Here is a 19,136-nt window from a genome sequence, read left to right on the forward strand (position 1 = left end):
CAAATTTGTGAACTTTCTGCAGGTTTCTTTTTTTGTGAAATGTTACCATTCATTCACTCAACTAATGTTTTCCCTCACCCCTCATGTTTATTAGATCAAGTTCTGTCAATTCTACAACCTAAATGTCTCTTAAATCTACCCACTCCTCTCCATCTCCACTGTCATCATCATCTCTAGTCTGGACTACTTAGCATCTTGATATGTCTGAATTTGAATTTACCCTCCACACTGCATTTATCTTTCTAAAAGGCAATGTGATTCACTCAGTTCCCTCACCAAAAATCCTTCCATGATTTTCATGTTCTCCATCACCTTCATGATAATATCCAAACTATATAGCAATGACGTAAGTTACCTTTCCCAATCTGGGTAATGTCTATTTCTTCTACCTCTTCTATCAAATGAGATCTTGTGGGCAAACCTTGGGGTTCCCTTACTACATCATGTTTGCTTTTGTTTCTGTTGGATTTACACCATTGAGCTTCTCTTGTTCCTGAAGTTACCCTATCTAGAAGTCCTTTACTCCCTTCTCCAACTGGAGAACTCTGATTCATTTTTCAAGACTGATGAAAAATCCTCTGTTATTGAGAAGCTTTCCCTTCTCCCTTCTGCCATGAGTTATTAGTCCCTTTCCTCAGTATAATGGTATATATATAATTAGCACATTCATCTCTACCAGAACTCCTTAAGAATAGAAACTGTATCTTAGTCATCTCTGTGTTCCCAGCATCCCAGTCAGTACATACTCAGTGCCCTCTTTTACTGTTAATATTAATTACTTTGCTCATTCCTCTGAGACTGTATCTCTCTCCTCTTACACCTCTTTGCCCTCACTAGTCTCCTTCCCTCTCTTCTAAAGAAAATAATAGTCCTTAGTAAATATATGCTGAAAGAGCGTTCAACTAGCCTAGGGACGCATAGCTAAAGCGGTCCTTGAATTTGAACCCAAGCCTGCCAGGTTCCAAAGCCCGTGCCGTCTCCACAACACACTGCCCAGCAAAACCCAAACTCTTCAACAGCAGGGGAGCTAGATGGTTTATGTTTCATATATGACACTAAATGAACTGACTTTCTACTTGCATATGAACCTTACCGAGAAGTTGGAGGGCAGGGAGGAGTCACAGTGAGCCCTTTTTTCGGGTAGCATTTCTCCTCCTCTCCCACCAGACTAGAAATGAGCTCAGGGCAGGAATGAGAACGAGGGAAAGCAGGCCCACAAGTGCGTCCACATCGCTCCCAACTCTTTGTGGAACGTCTGCCTCACAGCGCGCCCGGACACCCAACAAACCCCGACGCCCTAACCGCCGCTCCAACCGCCGTCTCACATTTTCATGGTTCCCTTAGGACCCAAGTTGGTCCGCAGCACATCCTGCAGCCCTCGGGCGGCGCATATATTGACTGCCAAGGCCGCCTGGGCCTGCGCCACCTCAGCCTTGGAGTTTATACCTTTTACCTCAGCCCTGGCCAGACGGTAGGAAGAGTCCCCGCCCCGTAAGGCGGCCTCAGCTGCTATTCTGAGGGAAATCCTGGCGCTACGGCTCACGCTCCTGAGCCTCAGCCAATCCGCGCCCGGACAGGAAGTAACGTCATCAGGCGTCGGCGGGACGGAAGCCAGAATCGCCTCGGGTCGGGTCGCAAAGATGGCGTCTTCTGCCTCCGCTCGGCCTGAGGCGGGGAAACGAGTGGTTAATCAGGACGAACTGCGGCGGTTGATGAAGGAGAAGCAGCGTCTGAGCACCAACCGTAAACGGATAGAATCTCCATTCGCGAAGTACAACCGCTTGGGGCAGCTGAGTTGTGCCCTGTGTAACACCCCGGTTAAGAGCGAGCTCCTGTGGCAGACTCACGTCCTGGGAAAGCAGCACCGAGAGAAAGTGGCCGAGCTGAAAGGCGCGAAGGAAGCCGCCCAGGGACCGTCCGCCAGCGCAGTGCCTCAGTCCGCCAGCACAGTGCCTCAGTCCGCCAAGAGGAAGGCGCCGGACGCAGAGAGCCAAGATGCCAAAAGAGCGAAGGCCTCCCTGGTGTCTCAAGTACAGCCCTCCACTTCCGCTTTGCCCACCAACTTTGACAAAGCCGGAAAGGAGTCCACTAGGGCGACCCTCAGTAAGGCTTCGGGACTCGGTTTACTCCCTGATTATGAAGATGAGGAAGAGGAGGAGGAGAAAGAGGAGGGAGGAGGAGGAGAAGGGAAAAGAGGGGATGTCTGTAAGCATCCGGCCAACGCACAGGGCAAGGAACACTCACTTTCCTCCGCGCGGGAGGCAACCGGTAGTAGGCTGCCAAGCGATTTCTCGGACACAAATCCTCCCAAGGCCCCTTTAATTCCTCATTCAGGGTCAATTGAGAAAGCAGAAATACATGAAAAAGTGGTGGAAAGGAGAGAAAACACCGCGGAAGCATTACCGGAAGGGTTTTTTGACGACCCTGAGATAGATGCGAGGGTACGAAAGGTTGATGCCCCAAAGGATCAGATGGACAAAGAATGGGACGAATTTCAAAAAGCCATGAGACAGGTCAACACTATTTCCGAAGCCATAGTTGCCGAAGAGGATGAGGAGGGACGCTTGGACCGGCAGATTGGGGAGATCGATGAGCAGATAGAGTGTTACCGTCGGGTGGAAAAGCTGCGGAATCGCCAGGATGAGATAAAAAATAAGCTTAAAGAGGTTCTGACCATAAAAGAACTGCAGAAAAAGGAAGAGGAGAATGTTGACAGCGATGATGAGGTAGAACTACAGGATTTGTTGTCTCAGGATTGGAGGGTGAAAGGAACTTTGTTATAGGGTTTCAAAGACCCAAGAGTTCTACATCCTCTACGACTGTATAAAAAGTTCCACCTCTCAATACGATATCGTTTACTCCATGCCTAGAGATTTGGTAACTTGACTGGGTTGTCGAGATACAATGAGCCTGTGAAGATACCGCTTTGGAAAATTGGTGTAAAATATTTTTGAGGTAAAGGTGTTTTTGAAGTTTTCGAAGTATTACACTCAAATGCCCACTTTTTCACACACTTATAGATCCAAAGTTTGGGTTGTAAAAGCTGTAAGCTGTAAATATTGTACATATTAAATATATATTTACTTAAAAATTATGTTTTGAAAGTTATAAGTTAATAGAAGTCAGACCAACAGACAAGCTTTTAGATGAAAACCAAGTGTGGCATTTAGAATGTATATGGCTTTTTCTTTTCTGACTCCTAAATCAAACTAAAGAGGGTTGTCGCCGGGAGGGGGGTTGTTTTGTTGTTGTTTTTAAGAACACTACTCATATAAGTCATTCAGGGCTAATCAGATCTCTGTTTCAAAACCGTGTTCCAGGAGAGTATGGTGAAAAATATATGCCAAGTATGACCAACCTCCTTAATCCAAAGTTTCTCTTGATTAAACCAGTGATTCTCGGAGGTGGGTGCACAGGAAGATCTCATACAAAGATTTTTCAAAAGTGTATGTGGATCATCTAGGAAGCTTTTTAAAAAATTCATGTGCTTGTGCCCTACCATTGGACAGATTCAGTAAATCTGGAGTGAGGCTCAGACACCTGTATTAGTTTTGATGGCTTCCCAGGTTATTCTGTGGGAATGCCCTGGTGGTTCAGTGGTTGGGACTCCGCGCTTCCACTGCAGGTGGCGCGGGTTCTACACCTGGTCGAACTAAGATTCCCGCAAGCCGCGAGGCACGGCCAAAAAAAGAAAGCTTCCCAGGTTATTCTAGTAAGGCCAAAATTGGAGCACCACTGCCCTAAATCCAGAACCTATTTATAATTTTCCAGGCTTTGTTTTTTCTTTAAATGACACATTCCGTAAGTTTACTGTCTACTGCATAAAAGAAATGCTACCTTTTATTTATATCCCATCTAATCTTAAATTTTATTGTTACATATTATAAATTAGGGGTCAGAGTTAACAGGGTCTATCAGTTGTAGGAAGGAGGTATAAGTTGTTTCTCTGGCGGTAACAATTAGCCTGTGCTGATCATCAATAGTTTAAATCAGTCCTTCTCCCTTTGGAGATAGAGGTATTCAAATAGGAAAAAGGAATTAGCAGTGTTCCAGGGATAGAAATGCATACAGCACATTCAAATAAAAGTGAGTAGTAATAATAATACCTAAGACTTTCTTATAAGCCAGGCAGAGTTCTAAGTGTTTTACATAAACTCAATCTAGTTTCCCTAAAGCCCAGGTTTTAAGCCCGGGGATAAGGTATAAAAAAGCCTTGAGTGTTAAACAAAAGAATTCTTCCTGTAGGCAATGTGGGCAAAATGGAAGTTTTTGAGCAGAGTCATATCTGCAAGAAATATTATGGAAGATTATTTCAGTTGCAGTATATAGAACGGAATGAACATGGGTAGGGGGTAGGAAGGTGGGAGAATACTTGGAAACTAGATTTTAAAAGCAAGGCAACTAAGACTGTAATTAGGTATGTATTGAAAGAAAAGTAATAGTATTGAAAGAATTTCACAGGAAGGGCTAACATTGACTAGAAGTGAAGAAAAACAGGAGATATATAGATGGAATTCAGGGGTGTTGGGTTTTTCTAGTGTGGGTGCCTAAAAGAAGTTATCTAACACTTATGGAGCATATTAATTGTCCTGCGGCCTTTGGCAGAAAGGCTTTGCTTTCCTGAGCTGTCCAGTGGATCTGTGATAGCAACTTCAGTTTGATAATAATAAGTTTATCATCTTACTATTTCAGGATGTGAGAAAGTACAAGGGGGGTCTTGAATGGTGTGCCAACTTCTACATGGGCCTAAGAGGCTAGGCTAATGATCTAGAGGAGCACTGAATATTAAAAATATAAGTCAAGCCACATACGTATATTAAATTGTCTAGTAGCCACATGAAAAAGTAAAAAGAATGTGACATTAGTTTTATTTTATTTAATCCAATATATCCAAAATATTCCATTAAATTTCAATATGTAATCAATATTTAAGTATTATTAATGAAATATTTTACATTTTGGGGGTTCCTGTAGAAATGTATTTTGAAATCTGGGTGTATCTAATACATCTCAATTTGGACTGGCCGTATTTCAAGTACTCACTAGCCATATGTGACTAACGGCTACCATAAAGGACATCTCAGGTTTAAAGAGAAAGGTACTGGAACTTCCCTCATGGTCCAGTGGTTAAGACTCAACGCTCCCAATGCAGGGGGCATGGGTTCGATCCCTGGTCGAGGAACTAAAATCCCACATGCGGCACGACACAGCCAAAAAAATAAAGAGAAAGGTATCCAAGTGGAAAAATACATGATCAGGAGGTAGTGAGCAGCCCAGTTTAACTGGAGCAGAGTGTTTATTCCTGACAACAGTGGGAGTTATCACTGAAAAGGTAGGTTACGAACCGTTGTGGAGGGCCTTGAATGCCATGCTCTAAGGAGTCGGAACTTTCACTGAGAGTTGAGTATCCTTGAGGTTGTTGAGTCCTTTACTGTAACACAGTTAAAGGATGAGCTTAAGGAATGCCAGGCATATAAACCCCCAGTGGGTTTTTAGGAGGACCCAAAAGCTCTCAAAATCTCCCAATGCTCTGTATCCCAGAGCATGAGTGATGGGTCCCTAATCAAAATCAAGTGAATCCTTGTTGTATCTGAGATTGATGTAGATAGCTACACAGGCTGTTGAATCCTTCTTGTTCCTCCATGCCTTAGAGAGCTCCTTTGTACCTCTTAGAGCTGTGGGAAATAGGTTTCGGCATTAGACTGCAAGTACCACCAGTGTTTCCAAATTGTAAGAACTGGTCCCAGGGATTTCTTCCTGTCACTTGTTCTGTTTTTAGAGAACCCCGCCCCCCACAATTCAGCCAACATTTACAGGCATACCTCAAAGATATTGCAGGTTCCATTCCAGACCACCACAATAAAGTGAATATTGCAATAAAGCAAGCCACACAAATTTTTTGGTTTCCCAGTGCATAAAAAACTTATGTTTACACTATATTTTAGTCTATTAAGTGTGTAATAGCATTATGTCTTGAAAAAAGTATATACCTTAATTTAAAAATTCTTGTATAGAAAATGCTTACCATCATCTGAGCCTTCAGTGATCATAGTAGTAACATCAAAGATCACTGATCATAGATGACCATAACAAATATGATAATAGGGGGAAAGTTTGAAATATTGTGAGAATTATCAAAATGTGACAGAGACACGAAGTGAGCAAATGCTGTTGGAAAAATGGCACCAATAGAGTAGCTCAACACAGCGTTGCCACAAACCTTCAGTTTGTAAAAACAAATGTAGCACTATGAAGTGCAATAAAATGAGGTATGCCTATGTGTTAGAATTATTGTAAATACTACAAAAAGTAATTATGTAAATACTACCTCTCACCCAAATACAGTTCCCCTAACTTGGCGGAAAAAAAAAATTGCTGATCTCATAACTAGCCTTCAGATGTTCATTTGTCCAGTGCCTTACAATTTACAAAATGCTTTCACATAGATCTCATTTAATGATGGAAGTAATGACTACTTTTTACACACCAGGGAACAGAATAAGATGCTATGGAATTAAAATTGCAGGGAAAAGAGTATAACTTAGACTTAACACTTTTAATGTAACACTCACTAGATTAGTATGGAGTAATGGAAAGAACAAGGGAATTGGCACGAGAAAAGACAGGTTCAAGTTCCCACTCTACTTTTTTTTTTAATGAAGTATAGTTGATTTACAATATTGTGTTAATTTCTGCTGTACAGCAAAGTGATTCAGTTATATACTTTTTCATATTATTTTCCATTATGGTTTATCACAGGATATTTAATATAGTTCCCCCTACTCTACTTTTTAATGTCTAGTGATCTTGGGCAAGCCGCCTCTCTGAAACTTAAGTTTGCTCTACTATAAAATGATGATGATACCCCACAGGGTGTAGTGAGAGTCTAATAATACATGCATGTGAAAGGGGTTTATAAACTGAAGTTTATAAATAAAGCAATAAAAGTGTTTCTGCTAGTGGAATCTGGTCTAACTCTGCCCCATGCTACTACTAACTTGCTAGCTTGATCTTAGGCTAATAATTTAATGCCCCTTAATTCCATCTTTAGAATGAGGGAATTAGAGCAGATGATTTTTCTTTTTTTTTTTTTGAGATTTCTTTTAACTCCAAATAATTTTGCCATGAGACAAGTGGCGTCTCACCTTTTAAAGATTTTAAAAGTCATTCAGTTGACTATCTGGAGACAGAGATGGCCAAAGTATTGTTACTTTTACTTGCACGATTTGCCCAGGATAGTCCCAGTTGTCTTGGCTTAATTATGAATGGTGTCCCGTTTCACTCTCAACACTGTTCCTTTTTGCAGATACATATATAGGTATATACTCACCTACCTAAAAGTTTGATATGAGGAAAAACCACTTCTAATGAATGGAAGGTCTTAATGGAAATAGTATGTTTCCTGTTAATGATGCACCCATTGGCTAGCTACTTGGCTGGATGTTGTGTTAGGGGATTTGAGTCAATACATATGTGGGTAGGAATTATGGCCAGATAGATGACCTTAGGTTGGTTTGTTGTCTTTTTTTTTTTTTTTTTTTTTTGCTGTGTTGGGTCTTCGTTGCTGCGCACGGGCTTCTCACTGCTGTGGCTTCTCTTGTTGCAGAGCACGGGCTCTCGGTGAGCGGGTTCAGTAGTTGTGGCTCGCAGGCTCTAGAGCACAGGCTCAGTAGTTGTGGAGTACGGGCTTGGTTGCTCCGCAGCATGTGGGATCTTCCCGGACCAGGGCTCGAACCCGTGTGTCCTGCATTGGCAGGCAGATTCTTAACCTCTGCACCACCAGGGAAGTCCCCCCTTAGGTTGCTTTTTAATACTGAGAGTCTAGTAGCCTGTACAATACGAGGAATTTAGATGCTTTAAATTTGAACAGGAAAAAAAAATTCCTGTAACCCTGTGTTCTATTTTCTATCTGCATTTCCTCCCTCAGCGACCTCATTCATTCCCATGGGTTTAAATATCACCCATACTGCAGCAAATGAATGGACCTAGAGATTATCATACTAAGTGAAGTAAGTCAGACAGAGAAGGACAAATATTATCATACTAAGTGAAGTAAGTCAGATAGAAAGACAAATATCATGATATCGCTTATATGTGGAATCTTAAAAAATAATACAAATGAACTTATTTACAAAACAAATAGAGCCACAGATGTAGAAAACAAACATGTTTATGGGGGGGAGCGGGGGGGGGAAGGGATAAATCGGGAGATTGGGATTGACAAAGACACACTACTATCTATAAATTAGATAACTAATAAGTTATCTAACTGTATATAGCACAGGGAACTCTACTCAATACTCTGCAATGACCTATATGGGAAAAGAATCTAAAAAAGAGTGGATAGGTGTATATGTATAACTGATTCACTTTGCTGTACAGCAGAAACTAACACAACATTGTGAATCGACTGTACTCCAATAAGGGACTTCCCTGGTGATCTAGTGGGTAAGACTTCACACTCCCAATGCAGGGGGCCTGGGTTCGATCCCTTGTCAGCGAACTAGATCCTGCATGCAGGCCGCAACTAGGAGTCCGCATGCCTCAACGAAGATCCCATGTGCCGCAACTAAGACCCAGTGCAGCATAAATAAATAAATAATAAATAAATATTTTAAAAACTATACTCCAATAAAATTTTTTTAATAAAATTAATATCACCCATATACTGATAACTCCTGATTTATATCCCCAGCCTTAACCTTTCTCCCGGGAGGCATCCTTCATTCCCTTTTCTTATGCAAATCTAATGCATTAGTTAAGTCCTGGCAACTCTACCTCTAAAATATGCCCAGAATCTGTCTACTTCTTTCTGTCTCTACTGGTCCTAACCACCAACATTCTCTGCATTAATTGTTGCCTGTCCCCATCCCAGCCACGAAGTAATCACAGTTATCTTTTAAAAATGTATATCAGGTCACTCTGTCACTTAAAACCCTTCATTATATGCTTCCATCACACTTAGGGAAAAAAAGAATCCAGTCCCTATCAAGCCTACCTGATGCTCTGTGGTTACTAATTCAAATATCTACTATTTATGAACTGCTGACCATGAGCTCCATTAAAGGAGGATGGGAGGGGACAGGTGAGCATAACTGCTGTATGTTGAAATCAAATGTTATCATTCAGGAGTAGTGGCCTGGCCTGGCCAAGTTTTTTTAATTTTCAAGAGAAATTGCAAGTCAGGGTCATTTATGTTTTTAGTGAAATCTCAGAAACACCATGTGAGCTAAATGTGATCCAGGGGACCCCACTTTGTGAACTACTTTCTAACGTCATGTGCTACACTCTCCCCTTTTATTCTCTATGTCCCAGGTCTCACCGGCTAGCCTCCTATTCCTCAAGCATGCCATTTCAGGACCTGTGCCTTGCAGTTCCCTCTGCTTGGGACCTGACCTCAAATAGCATGGTAGTCGTCTCATCATTCAGTTCTCAGCCCTAATGTCCCTTTCTCAGATTACATAAACAGCCATCCCCCCACCTCCTGTCATTATATCACATTTTTCCTGTGAATTCAGTAAACTTACCACTATCTTAAGTTAGCTTGTTTATTGGTACATAAATTTTGTGTCTCCACATCAGAATGTAAACTCCACAAGGGCAGGGAGCTCATCTGTCTTGTTCACAACCTAAAATAATGCCAGGGGGGACTTCCCTGGTGGTGCAGTGGGTAAGACTCCACGCTCCCAATGCAGGGGGCCTGGATTCAATCCCTGGTCAGGGAACTAGATCCCACATGGATGCCACAACTAAGAGTTTGCATGCCACAACTAAGGAGCCTGTGAGCCGCAACTAAGATCCGGCGCAACCAAATAAATAAATACTTAAAAAAAAAAAAAAAGCATAATCCTGGACTGGATCCTGGATCAAAAAAAATAAAATAATGCCAGACACATGATAGGGCTCGATAAATATCTACTGAATGAATAATACCCACAAGGCAGCAAGTTCCTTGGCAAAGTTATCAAAAGACCAAACTGACTCATGGAAATTGGAACCAAAACAGAAGTCGGTTCAGCAGCTTAAAGGAAGGGATAAGAAATCTGCCTTGTGTCTCTCTTCTCTGGCACATGAAGCCCTTATCTATGCTGAGAGTAGCAGCGCAAGGAGGTATACACAATAGCCTCTATAGTGTAATGGGCCACCTCCGCATTTAGCAGCTAATACGAATTCTTCCTGGCACCAAGCAAGCAAGAGGGATGTCCATATGTCAGTGGGAGCTGATGGGGAGCCCTGATTGCCTAGAGGCCTCTCAAGTGGAGAAAAGGAGGAATAAAGTGATTCAATAGCAGAGTAAGATCAAAGAGTCAGCAAGTACACATTGCTTCCCAGCTGCTCTCAGCTCTCAGCCCCCTTCTCTGCCATCACCGTCTCATTCGGCTCACTCCTGTCCCTTGGCAGTCAAAGCTATTTCTGAGTGAGTCTTTGCACTCAGCCATCATCCTTCGTTGAAAGCACTCCCAGTCTCAGAGGAGGAATGGAGTTCCACCTGGCTCCACCTCCATTTTGCTACAGCATTTGGGGGGCTTCAAACACACTGGGGAGCCAGCAGTCACCTTTAGGGGAGTTCAAAGGACCATGCTGGTTGGGTGGTTAGTGGTGGTGGTTATTGTTTTCATTGTGTGTAAGTATTGTTTGCTTGTTGTCCTGCCAAATGTGGTTATAAGAGAGTATCAAACCAGGTTGTCAGGTTATTATTAATAGTAGTTACCATTCACTGGATTCCTACCATGTGTCTGGCATTTTGCTAGGGCTTGACATACCCATCTCTAATCCTTCCAACAACCCTGTACGGTATATACTATCTTCATTTTACAGATGTGAAACTGATGCTCAGAAGTGAAGGAACTTTCCCACAAAGTCCCTACTATTACCCTGCATCATTATTATTTAACATTGCCTTATATTTGCATAGTGAGAGTATTATTTACTCACCAACCTTCAGATCAGTTTTCTTCAAGTCTCAACACCCCCCAACTATTGTCACCTCCATTTTAGATGTAAAATGATTTGTCCAAGGTCACTCAGCAAGTTAATTGCTGAAGTAAGAGTAGGTGTAACTTGATTCCCAGTCCAATGTTCTCTATTTAATAATGAAATATGGGAAATGGGAGAGGATCCCCGAAAATAGCAAGAATTGAGATTAGGGAAGTTTACCATCGAGGTTAAGGGAACTTGGTGCTGTTCAAAGACCTTGGCTGGGCTGGGAAATCAAATATTTTGAAGTTTGTTATCACATTCTCTCCACACCGCCCTGCCTTAACCCCATTTCACCAGCAATAAGTTTTACTCCTTAGTGGTCTCTGGTCAGAGCAAGAAGGATGACTTCAGTTCCCAGATATTCCAACTGGGAAACAACAGATACACCATTCCCAGTGGTCCACCACTTTTTAACCAAGTGACCTTGGATTAAGTTACTTCACCCTTACTTTCCCCAACTACAAAACAGGGGGAATAACAGTTTCTATTTTCTGGGACTACTGAAAGGATTAGTTGAATAACTGAACACATGGCCCTTACCTTCAAGAAAACTGCAATCTGGTTTTATTGTAAACAGTATAAGAAATCCAGCAGTTATTGTGGAATCTAAAAAAAATGTACATGGGACTTCTCTGGTGGCGCAGTGGTTAAGAATGTGCCTGCCAACGCAGGGGACACGGGTTCAAGCCCTGGTCCAGGAAGATCCCACATGCTGCAGACAACTAAGCCCGTGCACCACAACTACTGAGCCCACGTGCCACAACTACTGAAGCCCGCACGCCTAGAGCCCGTGCTCCGCAACAAGAGAAGCCACTGCAATGAGAAGCCCGCGCACCACAACGAAGAGTAGCCCCCACTCGCCACAACTAGAGAAAGCCCGCACACAGCAGCGAAGACACAACGCAGCCAAAAATAAATGAATTAATAAATTTTAAAAATAAATAAATGGGGGGCTTCCCTGGTGGCACAATGGTTGAGAATCTGCCTGCTAATGCAGGGGACACGGGTTCGAGCCCGTGGGGTCTGGGAAGATCCTACATGCCACGGAGCAACTAGGCCCGTGAGCCACAACTACTGAGCCTGCGCGCTTGGAGCCTGTGCTCCGCAACAAGAAAGGCTGCGATAGTGAGAGGCCCGTGCACCGCGATGAAGAGTGGCCCCCACTTGCCACAACTAGAGAAAGCCCTCGCACAGAAACAAAGACCCAACACAGCCAAAAATAAATAAATAAATGTGGGGTTTAAAAAAATAAAAATAAATAAATGGTACAAATGACAGATGTAAAAAACAAACTTATGCATTTGTAGTGATGTGAATGAACCTAGAGTCTGTCATACAGAGTGAAGTCCGAAAGAAAAATAAATATATATTAATGCATATATATGGCATCTAGAAAAATGGTACAGATGAACCTATTTGCAGGGCAGGAAAAGAGATGTAGACATAGAGAGCAGACCTGTGGACACGGTGGGGGGGGCGGGGGGGAAGGGGAGGGCGGGACAAATTGAGAGAGTAGCATGGACATATATACACTACCATGTGTAAAATAGGTAGCTAGTGGGAAGATGCTGTATATGGCACAGGGAGATCAGCTCAGTGCTCTGTGATGACCTAGAGGGGTGGGATGGGGAGAGGGGAGGGAGGCTCAACAGGGAGGGGATATATGTATACATATAGCTGATTCTCTGTTCTACAGCAGAAACTAACACAACATTTTAAAGCAATTATACTCCAATTTAAAAACATAATTTATGGTTACCAATAGGGGCGAGGGGAGGGATAAATTGGGAGATTGGGATTGACATATACACACTACTATATATATAAAATAGATAACTAATAAAGACCTACTGTATAGCACACGGAACTCTACTCAATATTCTGTAATGGCCTATATGGGAAAAGAATCTAAAAAAGAGTGGATATATGTATAATATATGTATGATTCGTTCACTTTGCTATACAGCAGAAACTAACACAACATTTTAAATCAACTAAACTCCAATAAAAATTAAAAAAAAAAGAAAAATTGGGTAGGACCTTGATCAAAAGTCTAGGGTCAGATTTCTCCCACTTACTAGCTATGTGGTATCTACCTAGTCAGTTTACTCCTCCAGCCTTCTCTGGGTATTGTGTTGTCTGGGTATTCCCTAAGAACCCTCTCACCTCTGTCACTGTGATATTGTGATTTATAATAAGAAATATATATTTTGGCCTTTGTCCCCGTTTCTGGCACAGAGCTCCTAAAACCCTTGGAATTTACTAAGTGATTAGAGACAGAAGAGTGATAATGGCGTCATTTGTTATTCAAAACAAGCCCCTTTCAACCACACCTGAGTTTATGTTAATGAGGTAATTTTCGGAAAGCCGCTAAGAATGGGTGCTGTTTACAAGGGAAACCAACCACTGATTAGAGGGTTAGAACTTTCAGCCTCACCTCCAGACCTCCAGGGAGGGGAGGGAACTGGAGACTGAGTTCAATCATCAATGGACCATGATTTAATCGATCATGCCTATGTGATGAAGCCTCTATCAAAACCAAAGAGGGGGGCTTCCCTGGTGGTGCAGTGGTTGAGAGTCCGCCTGCCGATGCAGGGGACACGGGTTCGTGCCCCGGTCCGGGAAGATCCCGCGTGCCGCGGAGCGGCTGAGCCCGTGAGCCGTGGCCACTGGGCCTGCGCGTCCGGGGCCTGCGCGTCCGGGGCCTGTGCTCCGCAACGGGAGAGGCCGCAGCGGTGAGAGGCCCGCGTACCAAAAAAAAACCAAAAACAAACAAAAAAGGATGGCATTAGAGAGCTTTCAGGCTGGGGAACACAGGGAGGTGCTTGGAGGGTGGTGTGCCCAGAGAGCATGGAAGCTCTGCACCCCTTCCCACATACCTTGCCCTATGTATCTCTTCTGTCTGTTCCTGAGTTATATTCTTTCATGATAAACCAGGAATCCAGTAAGTGAATTGTTTTCCTGAGTTCTATCAGCTGCTCTAGCAAATTAATTGAAACCTGAGGATGGGGTGGTGGGAAATTCTGATCTACAGTCAGTCAGAAGCGCAGATAACAACCTGGATTTGTGACTGGCATCCGAAGTGGTGGGAGGGGGCAGTCTCATTGGACTGAGCACTTAACCGATGGGGTCTGACACTAGCTCCAGGTAGATAGCGTCAGAATTGAATTAAATGGCAGGACACCCAGCTGGTGTCACAGAATTGCTTGGTGTTTGGAAAACCCATATGTCTGGTGTCAGAGTTAAGTAATATTCAGAGAGTATTGTGTATAATGTAAACGGAAACAGTAGAGTTTTTTCCTTTACAATCACCAAGACCGAGACAGGAGCTGAAGGCAGGAGAGGGAAACTATAGTGGGCTGTTGGTCAGAAGGCTTCAGTAGGAAGTAGAACCTCCCAGAAAAGGAGAGAAGAGGGCTTGGGGCTCTCCTGGTATAAAGGAAATGGCACGAGGAACAAGAGAGGAGCGTTCAACCCAGTTTTCAACCTCTGCTGCACACCAGAGCTGGAAAACCAGCGGTCATCAGTCCCGTGGAGGGCACAAAACTTAAGTTTAAGGACACAAAACTTAAGTTTGCTCCCCAAATAGGCTCTCTTGGTAAAATTAATTTTCCCTTTGAAAATTATTAACTTACCTCCTAAAAAACATGACCACCAGGACTTCACACTAGAAAACCCAACCAAAAGTTCAAGGAGGATGGTAGTAACTTTGAGTCACCCTCACTCTGTATCTGTGACCTCAACCCTGCCCCAGAAGCCCCATCTCTGTGCCATGGATTAACTACTCCCAAAGGCACACGTGACTCCTCTCAGCTGTCCTACTTCAACCTGGCAGCTGCAGCACAAAGATGTTCAAAGGAGAGGCAAAAAAAAAACCCTCTGGTTAAGAACCAACCTCCAGGGACTTCCATAGTGGTTCACTGGTTAAGACTCCACCCTTCCACTGCAGGGGGCATGGGTCTGATCTCTGGTGGGGAACTAAGATCCCCCATGCCGCACAGCGCAGCCAAAAAAAAAAAGCCAACCTCCATAGCCTTTATTGAGAATGAAGAGCCATGGGCTGATATGAATTATTACATCTTCCTACAGCTGTTTCCTTTTAAATATTTATCTTGGCAAACACCACCACTGTTTTTTACAACTTATTTTAATTGTGTGACTATTAAGCAAACCAAACCGTAAAATCAGCTCTCAGTGCTGAAATTTATGTGATTCATAGACCAGAGCTTATTAAAAAGAAATCCAACAAGTGCAAACTAGCCTCATGAGTGCCCCACACCATCTCTAGGCAGGTGTGAAGGCTTTTCACTATTACTGCCTGTGGCTTCCAAGCTTCCACAGTGTGTAGCGTAAAAAAAGAACAGAATCTACCCATTTCCCTGTGATTTTTTTTTTTTCTTCTTAACAATCCTGATGAGTGAAAACCGGATGTCAGGGATGCTACAGTCCTAAAGGGGGTGGCAGAAGCTCTGACTCTCAAACAGGATCGGTGCCCTGGAAGATTTAGGATCAAGGTCTGAGGGAAGGACTTAATCATGGGACTTCGAAGAGCCAGGAGGTATCCTGCATATTTGCTACCAAGGTCCTTCTTGATTTGGATCATGGAACTGCTTTGAGACTCCAGTAGAAGCCCTCCCTCCAAAAATGCACTTACACACAAATATTTATATAAAATTTCAGGGGGTTCAAGGACACCCCTGAGCCTATCCACAGATCTCCTAGGGGTCCATAAGCCTTCAGTTATTACTACTTTCACTGTTACCACTCAAGCTGCCCTCATTTCTCTCCTTTTTACAGTAGCCAACTAACTCATCTCCCACTCCCTCTACACAGCAGGCAGAGTGACAGCAATCCTGTTAAAACCTAATCAGATCGTGTTACTTCTCTGCTCAATATAACCCACTAGCTTCCCATTTCACCTGCAATAAAACCCAACATCTTTACAGTGGTTTACAAGACATGATCTATCTCCAGATCCCCTGCTGAGCTCATCTCCAGTTCTACTCAGCCTTAACTCCTGCTGCTCTAGACACACCCATCTCCTTGTGATCCCTCAACAGGACAGACACCTGCTGCTCTGTGCTGTGCAGCCTTTTCTTGCTGTCCCCTCTCCAACTGGCTCTCTCCTTCATTCCTTCAAGTGTACTCAACTGTCACTTTGTCAGCGAGGCCTTCCTAACCACTGTATTTAAAACTGCAACCCCCATTCTGCCCTCCCTGACACCTCCTGTCCTCCTTTCTTTTTCTCCATAACACCCATCATCATTTCACACAGTATGCATTTTCCTTACTGTTTATTATCTTTCTCCCATGCTAACCTGTTAGCTGCAGGAGGGCAGGGATTTCCGTCTGTTTTGCCTCACGGCTGTACTCCAGTTCCTGGAATAGTGTCTAACCCAGAGCAGGCACTCAATGAACACTTGACTGATTGATGACTAGCTTAAACTCTGCAGTGCCACGAATGTGTCCAGGCTGGGAACAGGCGGGAATGTACATTTACTGAAATACCTCCAAGGGACAAGCAGTTTACAAGTTAATATATGTCATCTCATTTAATTGTCATACACAATCCTAAGAGGTATGCAAGTTAATATGTGTCATCTCGTTTAATTGTCACACACAATCCTAAGAGGTATTTTTATCCCCATTTCACCATGCAAACTAAGCCCCAGAGAAATTAAGAAAATAAAGAGAGGTTACACAGCCAGTGGTGGAACATAATTCAAACCTAAGTCTGTGTGACTCCAAAGCCCTGCTATTCCCACCACACATCACCTCCTTCCTCTTGGTGGCAGTTCCCACTTCCCTAAGGAACTGCAACTGCCAGCTTCACACCTCCTTCCACTTTACAGCTAGGGTCTGAGTCAAAGATCATTAGGGGTTCGTTGGAGCTCTAATCAAGCAAAACACTTACAGCCTGAGCCTTTTTGCACATTTACATCCAACATTGTCAAAGATACAATGTAATGAACATCCTGCTGAGGGAAGTTTATTACTTTTAGAGAGTCATTCATTCATTCATTCCATTCACTCATAGGTTTCATTCATGTATTCATAAATACTTGCCTAGTGCCTACTATGCACCCGCTACTGTTCTAGGCACTGAGGATAAAAAGATGCACGAGGCACAGATGTCACCCTTCACCAACAGGTTTGAAGTCTCAGGTGGTGCTGTCCAACAGAAGTATAACACGGGCCATTTGCAGTTGTATATTCTCCTGTCACCACATTTTCAAAAAGTAAACAGTTAAAATTTATTAGAATATTTTTATTGAACCCAACATATCCAAAATATCGCTTCAACATGCAATCAACATAAAATTATTAAAGAGATATCTTACAGTCTTCTTTTGTTTGATAACATCTTCAAAATCAGTTTGTACTTTACACTTACAGCACATCTTAATTTGGATATTTTTTTAAATTGAAGTGTAGTTGATTTACAACATTGTGTTAGTTTTAGGTGTACAGCAAAGTGATTCAGTTATACATGAGCATATATCCTTTTTTTTTTCTTTTTTTTCGGTACGCGGGCCTCTCACTGTTGTGGCCTCTCCAGTTGCGGAGCACAGGCTCCGGACGCGCAGGCTCAGCAGCCATGGCTCACAGGCCTAGCCGCTCCGCGGCATGTGGGATCTTCCCGGACCGGGGCACGAACCCGTGTCCCCTGCATCGGCAGGCGGACTCTCAACCACTGTGCCACCAGGGAAGCCCCATATATCCTTTTTTTCATGTTCTTTTCCATTATAGGTTATTACGAGATATTGAATAGAGTTCCCTGTGCTATACAGTAGGTCCTTCTTGCTTATCTACTTTATATATAGTAGTGTATATGTTAACCCCAAACTCCTAATTTATCCCTCCCCCGAGCACATCTCAATTTGGACTGGCCACATTTCAAGAGCTCAATAGCCACATGTGGCTAAATGACAGCAACTGACAGCACAGGGCTGGGGGAAAAGACAGATACAGTCAAGGTGACTTTCAAAACACCATAGTAAATGCAGTGACAGAGATTTTGTTCAGGATCACTCAACCGAGGGAGTTCGGATTTGAGCCTCCAGTGACCTTCCAACCCCAGACCTGTTCATGCTGCCGCACATCAAAGACACTGCCCACTTCAAGCAGTGGCCTCATTGCTGGCCTCAACCAACCAAACTTAATATATCCAAAATAAAATTCATCCTCATACCTCAAATACCTCCTCCTGCTCTCTCATTTTCTATTTCAGCTGATGGCACCATTATCTATCTGTTCATTCAAGTCATCTTCATTACATCTTTAGACAAAAGGTTACTTTCTCTAGAAGATAATTTAAAATCTAAATGCTGGGACTTCCCTGGTGGCGCAGTGGTTAAGAATCCGCCTGCCAGTGCAGGGGACAAGGGTTCGAGCCCTGGTCCGGGAAGATCCCACATGCCACAGAGCAACTAAGCCCATGCACCACAACTACTGAGCGAGGGCACCTAAAGCCCGTGCTCTGCAACGAGAAGCCACCCGCTCGCCACAACTAGAGAAAGCCCACGCGCAGCAACAAAGACCCAAAGCAGCCAAAAATAAATAAATAAATAAATTTTAAAAATAAAATAAGCTTATAAAAAAATCTAAATGCTTATCCAAAAATGCACCTTCCTCTCCACCCCAACTAACCAAGCTTGCTCAGGCCACTTTCATCTCTCACATGGGTTGTCACAAGAACCTTTTTCTTACCCAGTTTTATTGAGATATAATTGACATTCAGCACTGTGTAAGTTTAAGGTGTATGGCATAATGGTTTGATACAGATAAAATAAGAAGCAAAAAAGAAAAAATTTCCTTAAAAACATGAACCTCTTCACGAATTTGCATGTCATTCTTGTGCAGGAGAGCCATGCTAATCTCTGTATGGGTCCATTTTAGTTAAAGTTTTGCCCAAGCCAGCAATGAAAACCTTTTAATTGGTTCCCTTACTATTTCATAAGGCCCTTCAAAGCTCTCCATCCCCTACATAACAAAGCCCATGATCTTTTTCACATAGCAAAGAATTCCCTCCAGGGTGTGAGCTTTGCTTCTCTAACAATGCCCAGCTGTTTACCTTTCCTAGACCCTGAACAAGTTCTCTCACCTCCTCTGAGCCTGAAATTCTTTTGTACTTTGGTTGGTTGGTTGGTTTTTTT

General features: G+C 43.1%; 1 protein-coding gene and 2 non-coding genes across 3 annotated transcripts in view; 1 reads left to right on the plus strand and 2 right to left on the minus strand.

Moving 5' to 3' along the window:
• LOC101330790 (uncharacterized) overlaps window positions 1–19,136 on the minus strand; it is a 41,260-nt gene that overhangs the window by 21,255 nt on the left and 869 nt on the right. Inside the window, exon 2 of the transcript XR_012328722.1 lies at window positions 17,047–17,198. This is a non-coding gene — a transcript (uncharacterized protein). The remainder of the gene's footprint in view (window positions 1–17,046; window positions 17,199–19,136) is intronic.
• ZNF830 (zinc finger protein 830) lies at window positions 1,617–6,952 on the plus strand. Its single transcript, XM_073798096.1, has one exon. The coding sequence runs from the start codon at window positions 1,641–1,643 to the stop codon at window positions 2,781–2,783; it is 1,143 nt and encodes a 380-aa protein (XP_073654197.1). The 5' UTR covers window positions 1,617–1,640; the 3' UTR covers window positions 2,784–6,952.
• Window positions 18,799–18,910, minus strand: LOC117309836 (U6 spliceosomal RNA). Its single transcript, XR_004524127.1, has one exon. It is a non-coding gene; the product is annotated as a U6 spliceosomal RNA (small nuclear RNA).

This window comes from Tursiops truncatus, chromosome 20, assembly GCF_011762595.2.
Source record: "Tursiops truncatus isolate mTurTru1 chromosome 20, mTurTru1.mat.Y, whole genome shotgun sequence".
Taxonomy (NCBI): Eukaryota; Metazoa; Chordata; class Mammalia; order Artiodactyla; family Delphinidae; genus Tursiops; species Tursiops truncatus.

Excerpts from the sequence above, each read along its gene's own strand:
- ZNF830 (XM_073798096.1), top strand. The coding sequence starts at position 1,641 with ATGGCGTCTTCTGCCTCCGCTCGGCCTGAGGCGGGGAAACGAGTGGTT.